The sequence below is a fragment of the Elgaria multicarinata genome, chromosome 1 (assembly GCF_023053635.1).
Source record: "Elgaria multicarinata webbii isolate HBS135686 ecotype San Diego chromosome 1, rElgMul1.1.pri, whole genome shotgun sequence".
Classification (NCBI taxonomy): Eukaryota; Metazoa; Chordata; class Lepidosauria; order Squamata; family Anguidae; genus Elgaria; species Elgaria multicarinata.
Window position 1 is genome coordinate 161719729 of NC_086171.1, and position 17983 is coordinate 161737711.

The following is a 17983-nucleotide window of genomic DNA, read 5'->3' on the forward strand; positions in this document are numbered from 1 at the left end:
GATTTAAAAAAAGGAAAAGAAATTCTCTGAACATGTGGAGTTTTTAATTTCCTCACTTCAATCATAACACCATCATGAGCACAGGAATAAAGTGAGTTTGCTTCTGCCTCCCCATTCCTGCCCCAGATGCAAAAGACATTTACTGGGGAATAAGCATCATTTTGTCATATAAAAGAATAATATATTGTGAAAGGAGAGGGGGGGATCTAGAACCATGCACATGCCTGGCTGGCCCCTCACTGGCCATAGCTAGACGGGGCTTTATCCCGGGGCGAACCCTGGGATCGTCCCTGTGAGTCCACATAACACAGAGGGGATCCCGAGATCAGGGAGGGATCACCCCTCCCTTGCCCCAGGATATAGCCCTCCCCTTTGGCCCCGTTTTTTCCGTGGTCCCGGGCTGAGCCCGAGAATGCGGAATGTGTGGCCAGGTGCCGCGGGTTGACCCAGCTCCATGTGATTCCTCATGAGGAGCCGGGAGCCACGCACGGGGCGCAGCGCTCCTCAGGAGAACTGTGCCCATCAGGAGTAGGGTGCAGGGAGTGGGGGAAATAATTAAAATTTAAAAAAAACTTACCTTATGAGCACAAGCATTTGTGCGCTGCTATCCCTTTAAAAAATAAAAATGGCAGGCACAACGCCTCTCCTTCTGAGGTCGTCGCACATCACGTGTAGACAGAGGAGGGATCTCGCGTTAAACACAATGTGAGATCTTCCCTCCTCCGTTGTGGGACAACAGGTAGGTCTAGCTAAGGCCACTATAACATGCCTTTTAAAATAAGAAGCGAGAAAGGCAGTGGAAGCTGGTGGCTTCGATGTCACCAGGGTGGTGAATCCACTCTGGGTTTCAGTCAGAACTAGAACGAGAACCAGCCAGAACTCTAAAGAAGGTATCCAAGGTGCTGAATTTATTTTTGGGGTAGGGTTAAGCACCTTGGATAGTTCCTTAGAGTTCTGGCTGGTTCTCACAGAAACTCAGAATGGATTCACTGCTCCACTGACGTCCAAGCAAACAGCCTCCACTGGAGAAAGAATGCTGCAGTGCCCAATGCCAGCCCACGATGGCCTGCTGCCTTCATCACCTGCCACTCTCTGGGTGGTCATTTGGGGAGAGGGCTGAAAGTTCCTGGACTTGTTGTCCCCAAGGTCCAGCCCTAGCTGCATCACCAGGAAAGAGATATTTCTGGGGTGCAATGATCCCTAAACTTCGGTACTCCAAGTCTTGGTACAGAAAACCTCAATATCTCTTGCCTATATGTTTAATCAAAACCCAGAGACCTCTTTTTGCCTGTATCTCCTCCTGCGGTGTGTGCTGTGAAGTTGCCACTGCTTGAAGTCTGCGTTACAGCAATGTAAACTGCGCAGTGGGAGCCGAGGCCCACTGAGTGGGTGGTGGGTGAAGATGAAATTCAGTCACCTGGTAAAGTTATTGCCCCCCAAGACTTAGACCCCCTGCCGAGGTAAGAGGATTTTGAAATGCTGGCAGAAGGAGAGGGTAGGCTGTACATTAACCCCCAGGAATAAGGAGCTGTGCTGAAATTGTTCAGGCAAGTTGAGGCACTATATCTTGCACAGGAACCTGTTATGTTGCACCTTTGTGTACAGTCATCCAGGAGACAAAAAGACCACCTGGGGTTAGAATATAATTAAAATGCTAATAAACCTGACTCAGAGAGAAAAGCTTTTCTCTCAGCTCCCTCCTAGGGAATGCACACATGTAGTAGTGCTGTACCCTTTTGAAATGGCAACAAGAGGCACTGACTGTAAACAGGGGTAAGAAAAAGGAACCTTTCAAAATGCTGGCCCATTTCAGCAGGATGGGTGGGGGGATGACAGTATCTGTTATCACCACAGAACATTGTGTCTCAGTGGCAAAGCCATCATGTCCTGAGCTGGTGACACTGAGCCTCTACCACTGGTAAGAGATGTGACAAGCAACTCCACAAAGAACAAGGAGATGTCATTGAAGGAAAGAGGAGAGTGTTGTCTCCAGGACTGGACAATCAGGTGTGGAGATCTAAGGCCACTGGGGTTCTAATGCTTTGTGTACCAGCCTACCATTGAAAAACTGTGAACTGGAAGCCTTTGTTCGTACAGAAACTCCATGGGTTGGATCCAGATCCAGTCATACTTTGAGTAGACCTATTGAAATTGACCTTGGGGGAGCTAGGGGTGGCAATGGCCAACAGAAAGCTCTGGCGTGGGCTGGTCCATGAAGTCACGAAGAGTCGGAAGCGACTGAACGAATAAACAACAATTGAAATCAAAGGGACTTAAATTAGTCACAATTCAGTTAAGTCCCCTTGAGTTCAATGAGTCTACTCTAAATATGACTAGATCCAACTCCATAGAGGTCCCATAGCATTTTTTTGGATCCGAACTGTAAGGTTTTGTCTTCTTACCTCTTCCAATGTATCATCCCAACTTTCTTTTTTCCAGAGCATTCGTTTTCCCCAGATATATTGTCAATTAATAGCTTGAGCTTTTAAAAAGTTTTCACTTTGGTTCCTCTAGCTGAATTTTGCATTTATCGTTACTGGAGCATTTACAGCGTCTGGAAGTGGATTTATCTAACAGTGCAGTACTAAAATAGCTACTTTGAATAAGATTTGAAAGGTCTTAGTATTTACCCATTGACTTTCAAGTGGTGGGTTGCAGTCCACTACTGGGAGAAAGGCTGACCTGGCCTAAGGTGGACTGCCACAACAGCTCTACCACCAAATAATAATGGTGGTGGTGGTGGAGGAGGAGGAGGAGGAGGAGGAGCAGGAGGAGGAGAAGAAGAAGAAGAAGAGGAGGAAGAGGAAGAGGAAGAGGAAGAAGAGGAAGAGGAAGAGGAAGAGGAAGAAGAAGAAGAAGAAGAAGAAGAAGAAGAAGAAGAAGAAGAAGAAGAAGAAGAAGAAGAAGAAGAAGAAAGAAGAAGAAGAAGAAGAAGAAGAAAAAGACCACCCACAAAAGCGTGTTTCAGCTAAAGGTGGATCCCAGCTCTGAAAAGGTTCAATACTACTGCAGATGACAAACACTTCATGTCCATGTGATTGGACATGATGTGAATGGCAAAAATACTATAAATGTGCTGCTGCTGCTGCTGCTGCTGCTGCTGCTGCTGCTGCTGCTGCTGCTGCTGCTGGTGATAGCAACCATTGTGACAGAACTCATTAAATGGTTTGAGTTAAGTGTAAGTTGGTTCCTTTACAAAATCAAGATATTGTAACCTAGAATTTACATGCAATCATTTGTGAATATAGAATTTCCCCTTGGTAAACTGGGTGACTAATCTTAATAGACCAGAACTGTACCATTTATCAGAAGACAGGAATGGTTGCTGTAAAGACAAAAAGATTATGAAACACTTGGCACACTAGCATCCTGATCCAGAGATTTCTTATGGATATAGGAACCCTAAAAATTTCTACTTCCACAGGCTCTTCTCTTGCTTTATGCATGCTGATCTACGCCATAAGAATGAAACAGCTCCTATCTATGCTGGGGCTTCATGTGTACATACAGAAGTACACATAAGGCTCTGGACCATGGTATTGATATTGTATATTTTCTGAATGTCCATAGCATCTACTTTTGTAAGGCAACACTTCTTTGACCTTTCAAGTCACAGACCACCATCAATCAAAGAAAGACAACTACTGAGTGCAAAACCATGGTTTTATTAGAAATATTCTGGTATAAAAATGATCATGCTCTACACATTGTCATCGAATAATTCATAAACATCCAGGCACTGAACTTTTGATTTTTTTTGTTTTTTTATCATTTTTGATTGGTCAGTACATTAAAGCAGACATATTTCAATCCATATGGTCATCACATACATTAATTTACCACCTATAGAAATCAGCACTTTGAACACAGTCTAGGTTTTGTTTTCATTTTTGTTGTTGTTGTTGTTGATGGTTTTTTGTGTTTTTTTTAAAGGATTTTTATTATTATTTTTGCAACACACAGGATTTGGTAAGGAGGAGAGGGGGGGAAGACAGAAGGGAAAGCAAGGTGGAAAAAGAGTGAAAAAGTCAGAAGACAGGAATGAAAAAAATGAAAGGGGGGACAAAAATGAGAGAAAGAAAGACTTTTCACAACCACAAACCATCTCACAATTTTTGGGATAAAAGGGAAATTTATTCTTATCTCTTTTTTTTTCCTTTTTTTTCTTTTGCCAAGATACAGGAACAGAACAAAAACAAAAAACAAAAACAAAAAACAAAAAAGTTGCTAAAGACCTGCCACCTTCTTTCCGCTCAGTGTGATGTCCACCCCATTGGTCTGTTCCGCTCCCTCCGATGGAAGGCAAATACTTCTTGTGGGGTGGTTCTTTCTGCTGCTGTTGGTGGCCATCCTCCTGAAGAGCTGCCTCCAATAGCCCAGCCATCAGAAACAGGCACCCATGATGATGATGCCTTCTTGGAATCACATTTGGTTTCACCCTCTCCCCCGCCATAACGTCATCTGTGCTGAGGGGTTCAACTCCACTTTCCGGTTTGTCCTCTTCATCAGCCCTTTTCCTGTGGCCAGTTGCCACTGGCTGGGTTTAAATCGCATGGTTGCTATAGCTGACATAAGTCTGTTTGGTAGCCAGAGCTGGAAGGAGAGACAAAGCACACAGGTTCATTAATGAAGTTTTTCTCTTCCATTCCTTTTCCAAATATGGAATCCTGAGCTCACTGTCACACTACACCAGGAAACCACTGCCTTTAGCATCTGTTTTGGGCCAAGCTACATGGCGGGGGTGGGGGGAGGGCACACAAGGCTAGGGATGGATGGGTCTGTCAGTTTCAGTTTCTCTCAGGTTTTTTAAACATCTCAAACTTAAATTCAGTTCATCTTAAACTTTGAGAATTTCTCTAGATTTAAGTTCAGTTTTTCCCAAATTATGAGATTAGTTTTTAGATTATAAGCCTACGTGGCAGGGTCCTGCTATTTATTGTGTTATCTGTACAGCACCATGTACATTGATGGTGCTATATAAATAATAATAATAATAATAATAATAATAATAATAATAGTTTGCATAAAAAAATCACAAGCATTTCTGTGAATGTTTCTCTTATGCATGCATTTTTCCTAATATATACGTTTTTGCAACCACTTTTCCTAATACAATGCATTTTTGAATTTTATTATGCCTAATGTATAGCATTTTTGTACACTTTTCTGGATGGGAGAACACCATTGCAAAATTTGGAGAAGTGTGAATTTTGAAGTGTAACAGAGTTTCAGTTGCATACTAGTTCAAAAGTGCAAAATAATTGGATGAATTTCTTTCTTATTCCTGGTTTCTGACTCCTCAGCTCCTAAATCCCCAATATGGCATAATAATAATAATAATAATAATAATAATAATAATAATAATAATAATAATAATACATTTATTTCTTGCCCGCCTCTCCATTTTGATTGAGGCAGGGAACAACAATAAACGATAAAATACATAATACTCAATTAAAACATAATATACATTGTTAAAAACATCCTTAAAAACATCCTAAAAACATTTTTAAAACATCTTAAAATTCCCCTGGATAGGCCTACCGGAAGAGATCAGTCTTTATAGCTTTCTTTATAGCTAGTAGACTGTTAAGTTGATGAGTCTCCTCCGGCAGGCCAATCCACAGTCTGGGAGCAGCAAGATAAAGTGTGGCTAGGGATGGATGGATTCACTGATGCCTGGTTTCGGCTGGTGTTTGCCAAGCTGCCTCCCACCCCTGCTTGCCATGTTGCACGAGCCTCTGGACAACTCAGCAAGCACCCAGCAAGTGCTGAAGGTCTGCCTTTCCTCTTGGTGAGCCACCATTTTGCATAAATGGTCCTTTTCACATAAATGGTCCATTCACCCCTTTAATGTTGTGTAAATGCCCCCTATATGGCTGCATTTTATGTAACATTACATTTCCAGAAATCCCTGAGTCACCATTTTTATGCAAAATGGTGTCTTGCTATGGAGACAGGTGAGTGCCTGGGGGTTCAATGAGCAGGGTCTGGGGAGTCGAGCAGGGAGGAGTCCCTAGACTCCACCCCCACCCCACCCCCCTCAGATTCTCATGACATCCCTAAGTGGGGCTGGCTAGACTAAGTCAAATGTGTGCATTCTTTAACCTCCAGGCCACCATTCCCACTTCGAAGAGTTCTGACTTATTGACCTCAGGCTGGTTTTTAGACTGTTTGAGGCATGGAAGCAACTGAGTCTACATTCTTTAAAGAGAGACCAGCTCACCTTCACACTAGCTTGGGTTGAATTGTCTTTCTCTGTACCTGGGGAAACCTTTCCTGATTTGGGGGCTGGGGTTTCCTCTCCAGCCCCCAAAAACAAGCAAGCAAAAAAATAATTTAAAAAAGCCTCCACCAAAGTTGTGGAGCCTGGTTTAATCTTGGTGAGAATTTGCCACAAACTGAACTCAATCTTTGGGGGGAAATTAGAGGAACTGGTAGAAATGAGCAAAGGCAATCTATGTGCAAGTGAGCAACAGTGCTTGGAGAATAGGGCTCGCACTGAGCAATTTATTTCTCCCCTGGGGTGTAATATGCATTAAACTGCAAGAGATAAAGGAAGGGAGAAAAGAAAAAGAAATCATTTCCCTGGTTTTACTTCAGGCACTGGAGTCTGTGATGAGTTGCTCTTAATTAAATACCCACTTCCAGATGGGAAGCTGACTCTTGCAAGATAACAGATTAACCTCCCTTATGGACATTAGAGAAGGAGAGCCAGTCTCCTGATCCTCCTTGTATTACTCCAAGAATGGGCGGGGGGGAGGTGAAAATGAATCACACTTTGAGTACTCATGAGGCTTAAAATGGATGGGTGGAATAGCTTTAGTGCTGTGATGGATTCCACATATAGCCAGACTTGGAAGGCAAGTACACAGAAAAGGGCCTGAGGGGTGTCTTATTGAGGTCCACAACTTTAAGACAGAAGATTTTTGTTTTGAAAGAGTACAATACCAAACTTTCCAAACCCTAGAAAATGCCACGGTCTCCTTACTAGGGATGTGTGATACTGGAAATTCTGTTCTGTTTAAGCCCAAAAGGATTCCACAACATTTCCTTTCCAGGAAGTGGTGGCCAATTGTAGGGATCCCCTCCCAATTCCAAAAATATTTTATACATTTAGAGGGAGGGGGGTATCTGCATTTGCACAAATCATAATTTTCAGGTTTTTTTTTTTTTTTTTTTTTTTGTATTGGCAATCTGGTGCACATGCACCCAGTCACAAGTCCACCTGTCCAGTTTGTAGTCTATGTAGGGGCCTACTCCCCTCTTGCCAATATCCTTATCAATTTCAACCTCTCTGCACATAACTTTGTTTAACCCAGCAGAGCCATATGTCTATTCCATCTTCAACTCCAGCACTTCCCAATTGAACAGGGCGGGGGGAAATGGCCAGTTCTCTGACAAGTATGGAATATGGCTTTGCTGGGCTAAAGGAAGTAGTAGTTGAGAGGATGAAATTGGCAAGGATATTGACAAGAGGGGAATATGCCTCTGAGGGGCTACATACTAGAAGACAGACAGACTTGCAATCATGTACCCTTGTGCAAGGTAGACTATAGATAGATAGATAGATAGATAGATAGATAGATAGATAGATAGACACCATTTGCACAAATTTCAAGCTCTCCCCCCTCAAATGTGCAAATTGCCGCCATCTAAAAACAATTGGAATCTACATATTAGTTTCAGAATAAGGGGGTATTTGGAGAAGAGTCTCCATAGACAACTTTAGGGTGGAGAAGTTCCATCAGGTACTGCGGTCCCATGCCATGAAGAACTTTATAAGTCAAAACAAGCAAACTTAATTAGGCTCAGAAAGAAACCGGGGCACTACTGTAAATGGGACAGTACTGGGTTAAATCTCCCTTCCCTACATAATAGAGTGACCATATGGAAAGGAGGACAGGGCTCCTGTATCTTTAACCATTGTATAGAACAGGAAATTTCAGCATGCAGCACCTGGTGAAATTCCCTCTTCATCACAACAGTTAAAACTACCCTCTTGACCAGATACAAAAGAGGGCAGGGCTCCTGCAGCTTTAACTATTGTGATGAAGAGGGACTTTCACGATGTGCTGCATGCATACAAATGACACCTGCTGAAATTTCTTTTTCTATACAACTGTTAAAAATACAGGAGCCCTGTCCTCTTTTCCATATGGTCACCCTAACATACTGTAGTCCCAGTCCTGAGCAGACCCTGCTGTGGCTGTTATCTAAGGAAGGAAGGAAGAGACAGACATGTATTTAATGTAATCTGTAATGTGGTCTTAACTGTTGCATTACCTGTCCTCAACCTTATAAGGACTCTTGAAGCTGGGTGATTCTGGAAATGGAAATATGCTCCACGATTTTGCTTCTTTTATATTTTGCCTGTATTCCTGCCCACCCCACCAACAGGCTCTTTCCAGTTCCCCTGCCTTGTTTCTGAGGGGACTTATATGCACCCCAATCGCTCCAGCAAGGCCAGATGGTTTGTAGTGCAATCAACACCTTTCCCCTTTAAATCTTCCTACTCCTTTTAATTATACAACACTGAATATTACTGAGGGTTAGCATCTGCCTGAATATATAATATCATTTAAAAAAATCTATATATTGCTGTGAATACCAGGAAAAGGGCTCTTTGGGGGAGAGTCAAAACAAGCTCAGTTCCAATTTTGTGGAAGAGTTGGTTGAGTAAGAGTAACTCCTTGCCCATGCTGTGTGTGTTCTTTTTCTTTTCAGTTATCCATAGAAAGGTTGCTGATATCTGGAGAGGGCTGGGTAGTGGAGAGCCATTCGGTCAGCATGATTCAGAGCCTACGAACAACAAGCTGGACCCTAATATATGCTCCTATTGCTGTGCAGGCAACAGCAGTACAAAGAGGCCTTCAATGAGCAGGGGAGAGAAACACTTACATAACTGAGACTAGAAAATACCTTTGAGATAACCTTTGTTTAGGAAGTGCCACTGGCTTCAGGTCCCAAATGCATACCAGGCACTTTATATTAGCTAACTGTTGATGATGTACTTGACGCCTACAGCAAGTAGGCTGGGGTGGGGGTGGACAGCCCATTGGAAATACCAAATCGGTATACAGCAGTGGTGAAAAAGCAAATTCTAGAGATCCTTAAAAAGCGGGCTGGAAATAAAATTGCCAGTATTGCAAGGTCTCGATTCAAACCTTTGGTGCAACCACATTTGGGATACGGTGTACAGTTCTGGTCACCCAATCTGAAAAGGGGGGATTGTTGAGCTGGAAAGGTACAGAAAACAGCAGCCAAAGGAACAGGGGGTTGGTTGGAACTAATTATCTCTTGCTCCTTCATCACTCTTTTGTGTCTTTATAAAACCATGTATAGTATGAACAAAATGGGTATAAATACTTTTTTCCACCCTCCCTCATAATATCAGAACTTAGAGCCATCTAGTAAAATTGCTGGGAGATAAGAACATAAAAAGACTCGTGCTGGATTAGACCAAGTCCATCTTATTCCAGCATTCTGTTCACAGAGTGGCCAAGCAGGAACCCCCAAGCAGACCATAGATTCAGGGCAAATATTAGAAAGTATTTCTCCAACAACCTGTAATTTATTTATAGAATTCAATGCCACATGTAATCCTCATGGAAGATAAGGCTATCAATGGCTCCTAATCATGGTGGCTATATTTCCTCCAGTATCAAAGGTGGTATGCCTCTCAATTCCAGTTGCTTGGGGAAACAATTGGGGGATGGTGTTGTCCTCATGTCCTTGTGGGTTTCCCCTAGGCAAGTAGTTGGCCACTGTGCATACTGAATGCTAGACTAGATAGGCCTTTGGTCTAATCCAACACAGCTCTTCTTAAGTTCATATGTTTTGTTAAATTGTACTAGGGATGGCTGCTGGTTTAAACAGATTCATCCAAGGAGATTAGACAAATTCATGGTGGAAAGGTCTCTCAACAACTTCTGGCCATGATGGCTACATGAATGAAACATCTGTATTAAGAGGCAGTATACAAAACGCTGCAGAGCAACAGGGGGGGAGGCAGATTTTGACTTGATGTTCTGCCTGCAGGCTTCCTATAGGCATATTGTCGCTGACTGTGAGATGCAGGATGCTGGAACTGGATGGGCCTTTGGTCTGATCCCGAGTGTGTGTGTGTCCTCTTATGTTCTTGGGTGCTCAGGGTAAGCCAACTACATGTGCAAAGTCAAGATTGGTTTTTAAAAAGGAGATAATAATTTGTGTTCCTCCACCCTCTTTACAATCACATCACTATTCTCTAGCCAACCACCCTGTCCCCTCTGCCTGGTCCCCACTGCAGGGATGGACTGCCACCACTGCCCATACTGCTAATTCTGAGAGAAGTGGGGAAAGTGGTCTTTCATTTCTGACAGTACATCCCACATCCAGTGTTCCTGGGATCAGCCCTCAATCCTGTCTGGCAAGTCTAATGCAGGCAGCACAAGCTGAGTGGTGTTGATTTTTCTCCACCTGCAATGATGCCTCCCTGACAAATGAACCTTATTGAAGATTTCAGGCACTGTTATCCTCAGATAACGGTTAGATGGGCCATAAGAAATCAGAGCTGACAGCGCTATTTGTTAGCCACAGTGTTTTCATAGCCAATCTGCCTGCAATCAAGCCCCGTAAATTATTTATTCTCTTGTTTATTTAAGGATACGTGACCTGCCATTGACAGAGTGAAAAATGTCCCTTCCTTCCCATGCTGACAACTCCATAGTATCTCCTGTCCCCAGCATTAACAATGCGATCGCTCTCAGATATTCTCCCCAAGTTGCCTTGGCATTTGGATAACAGGCAGTGCCAGCTTCCATTTGGGCTGAGCTGCCGCATTTCAAATGGGAAGCATGTGAGAGTTGAGGTACACAGACTGGGGAAGTGGGGGGGGGCTTCATTCTCTGCATCACTCTCCACCCAAACTGGCTCTCACTGCCAAATGTAGGGAAACAGATCTAAGGACCACCTCTTCCCGAGACCCAGCATTGTGAAGTATGGCAAGACAAGAAGAGGCTACAGCTCATGGCTTGGCCATGGTTCTGGCCAGGCCTCACGGGCAACTGTGAATGTAAAGTCATTAGTATAAAGCCAGTGGCCATTTATGGTGCTTCTGTTTTGCAATCTTGCCTCCACACCCACCTGGGTGTTTGCCAGGGAACCACTTGCCTTTTCTGAACAACACAACAGATGCTACCATTCATGGGCATTTTCTTTGCAAGATAAGAATATAAGAAGAGCCATGCTGGATCAGACCAAAGGTCCATCTAGTCCAGCATTCTATTTGCACAGATTTATTCCCAAGGATGGAAATATATTTCAATTCCTAGATATTAGTGACAAATAGGTGTCTTGGATTCTTCCCGGCCTATTAAATTTCTTACTGAACTATGATCATAAATCCTTATTCTTATTTTTAAACAGAAAGTCTGAACTGAATTCTCTGCTTCGCCGCTGAAGTCTTGTAGCGTCTTGATCAAGATCATATTCTTAAAGATTATTAAACTGCCATTTCTGTCACAGTCCCCCAAACATCAGTCATGGGACCCCTCTGAAGTAAGAGCTGCTTCACTCATTACAGAATTAGCTGCTCCACTGAAAATACTACCTGTTCCTGCAAGGGGGTCGACCAACCTTTCAAGCAGATATAAGAGTACACAGGGCAAAGAACTAAAGCCAGCTGAGGCAGTCTTAACTCCTATTAAATAAAGAGCAGATTCTGGTCTGAGCATCCTGGCCTTTTCTTGCTATGATTCTACTATGGTAAATATATATATATATATATATATATATATATATATATATATATATACACACATACACACACATACACACACACACACATACATACATATATATATATATCGGCATGTTGACACTGCAGCTTATCCTCTCACAAGTTGATGTAGTGATAGCCCACATTCTTTTATGCCCATAGGTGATAGGTCTTTAAGTTCTTCAAAAAGAAATAAGCCTCAGGCCATAGCTAGACCTAAGGTTAATCCCTGGATCGTCCAGGGGTCAAACCTGTTCATCTATGTGACACACAGAGGATCCAGTGCTCAGGCAGGGGCGAACCCTGGATGATCCCAGGATAAACCTTAGGTCTAGCTGTGGCACAGCAGGTTCCCCAATCATGCAGAGGCTTCTACTCATGTTCAAGTAAATGCAAATAGAAGCCCCTTTCAGTCCACCCCACTCAGCACAGGAAGATGAAGAACTGAGAGGTGGGCAGTAGGCAGGGAGGTGCAAATTTTGTTTCATCCATTCCATCTACTAGGCTGAGGGAAAGATATTCCACTTATGTTCAGCTACACTCTCTTCCTGATTATTACTTTGTGGCCAAAGAACATAAGACGAGACGAGCCGTGCAGGATCACAACAAGCATCCATCAAGTCTACCATCCTGTTTCCAGCAGTGACCAACCAGATACTTCTGGGGAGTCCAGAAACACAGCATGGAGCAGAGCAATAATCTTGCTGCTGTTTGCTCTCCTCCATTGATATTCAGAGGCATACTACCCAAACATGGAGAGTTCACAGCTAATAGATGCTGTGATGAGAAATGATGTGGAAGATCCCTGATCACATCTCTAGACATATTTTTTTAAGACTTTAAAGCAACCATGGTGTGTGTGTGTGTAAATTGAATCAGGGCTGCTGAACAACAAGAGTGGGTTAACGCTTTCCTTTGCACCATTTTCTCCCATTTAAACAACTCTTCAAACTCACAGCTCCTATTTGATAAGGAGGGGGGAGGGAAGAGACTGGTATAAAATGGGTAGTTATCTCCCCTCACCATGGTTGCAGATAGCAGTTGAGGAGGGGTTAAACTGAAGAAATGGAGGTGAAGAAAGGGGTTAACCCCTTTCCCCACTATGATGCAATCCAGTTTGTTTCCACCTAGGTGTATTTATTTATTTATTTATTTATTATTGCATTTATATACCGCCCCATAGCTGAAGCTCTCTGGGTGGTTCGCAAAAGTTTTTAAGATTTTTAAGATTTAAAAAACTTTGGGAGTGTCAGTCACCAGCAATATCCTGAGTCATATCCAGTTTGGAGCTAAATCAGAGGTCATTCCCACCATGGCAGGGGGATGGCTCTGTGGCAGAAGTTAACCATGTGATGTTTGAAGAAGTGCTTTCTTTTACCTATCCTGAAGCTACTTCACACCAATTTCTTTGGGTGACTCCAAGTGAGAGAGGATTATCTCCAACCTCTTTTGCACACCATGCATAATTTTATAAATGTCTACCATTTACTTATTTAAAATCTTTAGACACTGCTTTTCACCACCACCACTCCAAAGTTGTAGAAATGGTGTACATAGTAAAATTGAGCAACAATTAAAATACTCATCTTTATTCAATCATGTCCCCCCCCCCACAACCTGTGTGTGTGGGGGTGTGGGAGGTCATTCCCAAACTTAAAAAGCCCCCAGATCTTTAGACTTTTCCATGGTTTAGTAGATGGTTTAGTTAATACATGGTTTAGTACTGAAAACAGTTTGGAGTTGGTTTCTTTGCTACCCTTGGCTCAAACCGAGCCATGACTGACTGCTGGACTGAACAGGAATTGTGAGCGATTCGTTTAATTGCTCACAACAGTTGTGCAGTGCTCTCTGTGTTTACTGGATACCAGAATTGCAACATACACACACACACACAGATACACACACACTAAACAAATGGGGCAAAGAAGCAACTAGAATACCAGAGGCTCCGCTGATGAACACAGTTGTGATGTTGGATTTGTTGAATTTGTTGTCCACATACTTTTTAATAGCATGACTAATCTGAGTAGGTAAGTGCCCCCCTCTTCAGACGGTTACAGTTTTAAGAGGCGGCTCTAGCTAAGAAGCTTAACGTGTTCAACAGTTTCAGCTGCTCAACTAGAGTCACCCCTAAGGAAGAGCTTTAATACTCAAAATGCACATTAGGGGTTTTTCCCCCCTCAGATGCCTGCATTTGGTCTTTCCATTCGATCCTTTGTTGGTACAGTTTTCAGGAGGGCAGCACTGTCCCTGCTATCTCTATATATTCACAGGTGTTTTCAGCCCAGGCCAGATATACACTGACGGAGACACACACACAAAATGAACACAAGCAGGCCAAACAAACTCAGGAAGCTTTGGTAACCATAACAACAATTTACAGGCACCTAGCACCTTTCATCTTACGATCTCAAAGTACATTGTAAAGCCAAGCCTATTGAGACAGGTGACTCATAAACCGATTAAATGGAAACCCACCAGCAGATTCCTAGGGAAGCTAGAGAAAGACAGAAGAGAAGGACAAACACTGCGGATTAAACTAGAGGCAATGTGGCTATTAAAGCAGTACAAAGCAACTGGACAGCCACTTTCCTTTTAGAGTTTGGTTACTACAGAGAAAGTCTCACAGTGGGCTTTACATAAACAATGCTCATTGATTGTGAGCCCAGAAGAGGCCTTTTCTTCTTGGATTCTCTGCATGCAGAAGGTCAGAAAAATGCCTAGTGGAACCCTTGCTCCCCTTAAATATTCCTGCATGCTGACTGCCCAGACCTTTGGGGGATGGAGAGAGAGAGAGAGAGAGAGAGAGAGAGAGAGAGAGAGAGAGAGAGAGACTGACTTTGGGAATGGGAAAACCATGCTTTCCCCATATAATTTCTTCCAGTGCCTGCAATGCCAGAGCAGATCTGTAACATATTCTGGCAGAACTTGAGACAGCATGAATGTAGCACCAAAAGGCCCTTGACAGGATTAAAAAGAAAAAAGGACTTCTGCAGAAGGCAGATCTGAAGACAGGATGAATGGCCTTCTTCGACAAAGCTGTTAAGGTGCATCCACGCTAGAAGTGTGCAGGAGGTGTCCAAGGCTTTTGGCTTCATGGTGGGTTAATTTTCAGAATGAAAGTGTAGAAATTCAGGAGATATAAAAGAGTAGAAAATGCCATCTGGTTCTGCCATTCATGCAGCCATGTTTGTAGTGTAGAGGGTAGAAATTCACCCTTGATGATGCAAATAATGCTTCAATGCATTGGTGATGTGAAATGTCTCAATGTTTAATTATGAGGGGCGTTGTATTGAGAGATCTGTTTTATGAGCTCTTGTGCTCTTGGCCTACAGCTCTTGTCCACAACCTGCACTAGGGTGGGGGCAACTAGTGATTTTCTAGCTATCTCAGCTTGCTTCCATTTTCAACCTATTTTTGGGGGGGCACATTTGAACTGGAAAAGTACGCATTATGAATAGTAAAAGTGTGAATTTCTGGGTGTATTTTTCAAAAGTGCACAATTTTCCTAGAAGAAGAAGAAGGAGAAGGAGAAGGAGAAGGAGAAGGAGAAGGAGAAGGAGAAGGAGAAGGAGAAGGAGAAGGAGGCGGTGCACTCCTGCTCACGCACTCCTGCTTGCATTCAACTTCAGGACATGTTTGCCTGATTTGCGAACAGAACCAAAATTCTCATCAACCCCTATTCTTCATATCCAACCAATTTGTAAAAAGAAGAAGAAAAGTGGACTTTTCACCATAGACTTGCTTGCAGATAGAGGGGTCCTACTGGAGGGGTCCTAGTGCTAGAAGGCATTGTTCAGTTGAGCTATTTCATCTTTTATTCCTTAATAGATTATTCACAGTAAGAAAAAATATGGGAGAAGTGGTGGGAAAACATGGTAGGGTTAGATGTGGAAGATGTTAATTTTAATTTTAATTTAATTTAATTTATATTAAATTAATATATATTCTTGTTTTACTATATAATAAAACATCGCTTAGGAGATATGTGATTTTCTGATCTTTTGTACTATCTAATCTATTTAGTTCAGTTTACATTTAATTTATTTTGGGATGTTTTGTGTAGTGCTATGAAAAATCTATTTATTGGATACAAAATTTACTTAATTTATTCTTAGATATTAATAGGTGTGTTATGCTGAGTATTTTTGTTGTTGTTGTTGAATAGCTGAAATATTTGACAGTGTATAATGAATATGTTGTATGGCAGTATGTTGTATTTTTGTTGTTGAAATAAATAAAGCATTAAAACTTGGGAGAAGAAGTGGAAGATGATATTGCCCAGACTCTCTGTAACAATATCAGTCCAATATCAGTTTGGGGCCAGGTTATCTGAAGGAATGCCTCCTCCCATATGTACCTGCCCGGACCTTAAGATAATCTACAGGAGCCCTTCTCCGTGAGCCCCTGCCAAAGGAAGTGAGGCAGGTGGCTACTAGAAGAAGGGCTTTCTCCGCTGTGGCACCCTGGTTGTGGAATGAGCTCCCCAGAGAGGTCCACCTGGCGCCTACACTGTACTGCTTTCATTGCCAGCTGAAGACCTTTTTATTCTCTCAATATTTTAACACTTAAATTTAACTTAAATTTAAATCTTACTGTTTTAACTCTGTATTTTAATCTTATATCAATTTTGCTGTGTGGTTTTATCCTGGTTGTGCTTTTTATACTGTATTTTGTAATTGTGCTTTTAATCTGTTGGTTGTTTTATTGTGGTTTTAATTTTTGTGAACTGCCCAGAGAGCTTTGGCTATTGGGCGGTATAAAAATGTAATTAATAAATAAATAAATAAATAAATAATAACATTCTGTGAATAAGATAGGACAATGACACAATAAAAATCTCCTCTGGAAACACCCTTCAATCACAGCCATGACTATGAACCAAGGTGGTTAGAGATGTGCCAGTGTGTGTGTGTGTGTGTGTGTGCTTCTCTCTCTCCTCTTCTAGAGTAACTCTGGCAGGCCTGTTCCAGTCTTTGACATTAAAATGAGTGCTGTAGTAGTCTGATTCATAATAGAATATGCCCATTTTAAGAGCAACAGAGAATGGGAAAGTTTTAACAAATGTGTCTTCTTTTGTTACAGTGAAGTCAGTGAAAGAAGGTGCATCTTTCTTTTTGACACAAACGCTTTCTAAAACCCATGTCATCAAAATATATGCAAATCTCATTTAGGAAGGATTATACATGCTTGTTAATTTTCTGCCAAAAAATCTGCATTTGGCAAAACTCTAGAAGCTTATTAGCCAAACATGTAACTTGCAATGAAGTAGAAGTATAAGCCTTGCACACTTTAAGACACAAGTGTTAAGATGGGTGCATGAGGAAAGTCATCTTGAAAGCAACCCTGAATTATATCAGCACAGCCATGTGCTGAGTCTAGTGAGGTCACCAAATCTCTTATTCCCCAACTCAGAAATGGGGATCTCTATAGTTCATAATGCCTACCTAGATTGTTGTTTTGCCAGTGGATGGAGGGAGGGAGAAGGGAGGGAGAGAAACCCCCTTCTCCTCCTCCATCATACTACTGCCTTGTTCAGGCTGGTGGCTTGGGTGTCTGTGGGGTGGTGAATCCACTCCGGGTTTCAGTCAGAGCCAGTCAGAATGCTAAAGGAATTATCCAAGGTGCTTCACATCTTGGATAGCTGGTGTTTCACACCTTGGTTAGCTCCTTTAGAGTTCTGTCTGGCGCTGACTGAAACCCACAGCAGATTCACCACCCCACGGACAGACGAGCCACCAGCCTCCACTGCCACTGCTGTTGTCAAAGGAGCAGGTAAGCAAGTGAGAAATGTTGGGGTGCTCAAGGATTTTGTTTGGTCTGCTTTTTTAAGAGAACTGACCTGATTCAGGCTGTCCGGACTAATATGCAGATCAGAACACTGTTATCCTTCAATTTTTTCACATCTTCCTTTCCCCCCTTCAATACAGCTCAAATAGTTACCAAAATACATATAAAATGTGTATCTTACATTCAAATGCATTCATATCTGATGATAAAATGCATGCAAAAATGCATATGTTTGGCACAGACATATGACTGAACACATGCAAACCTGACACAGATTGGAAATAGACCATCCTTAGTGGGAGGAGGGGGATTTGGAGGAAGGCAGGTAGGTGGGTAGTTCAGTAGGTGAGTGGGAGAAAGAGGGAAGAAGCTCAGGCATTCACAGGGAGGTTGAAGGAGGGAAGGATGGTACCATGCCCTCAATTACACCAT

At 42.5% G+C, this 17983-nt stretch overlaps 1 protein-coding gene across 1 annotated transcript in view; it reads right to left on the minus strand.

The window, feature by feature from the left end:
• Positions 1-4223: 4223 nt before the first annotated feature.
• GRM4 (glutamate metabotropic receptor 4) overlaps positions 4224-17983 on the minus strand; it is a 274422-nt gene continuing 260662 nt past the window's right edge. Inside the window, exon 10 of the mRNA XM_063141407.1 lies at positions 4224-4593. Coding sequence (XP_062997477.1) covers positions 4544-4593 — 50 coding nt within the window. The 3' untranslated portion in view covers positions 4224-4543. The remainder of the gene's footprint in view (positions 4594-17983) is intronic.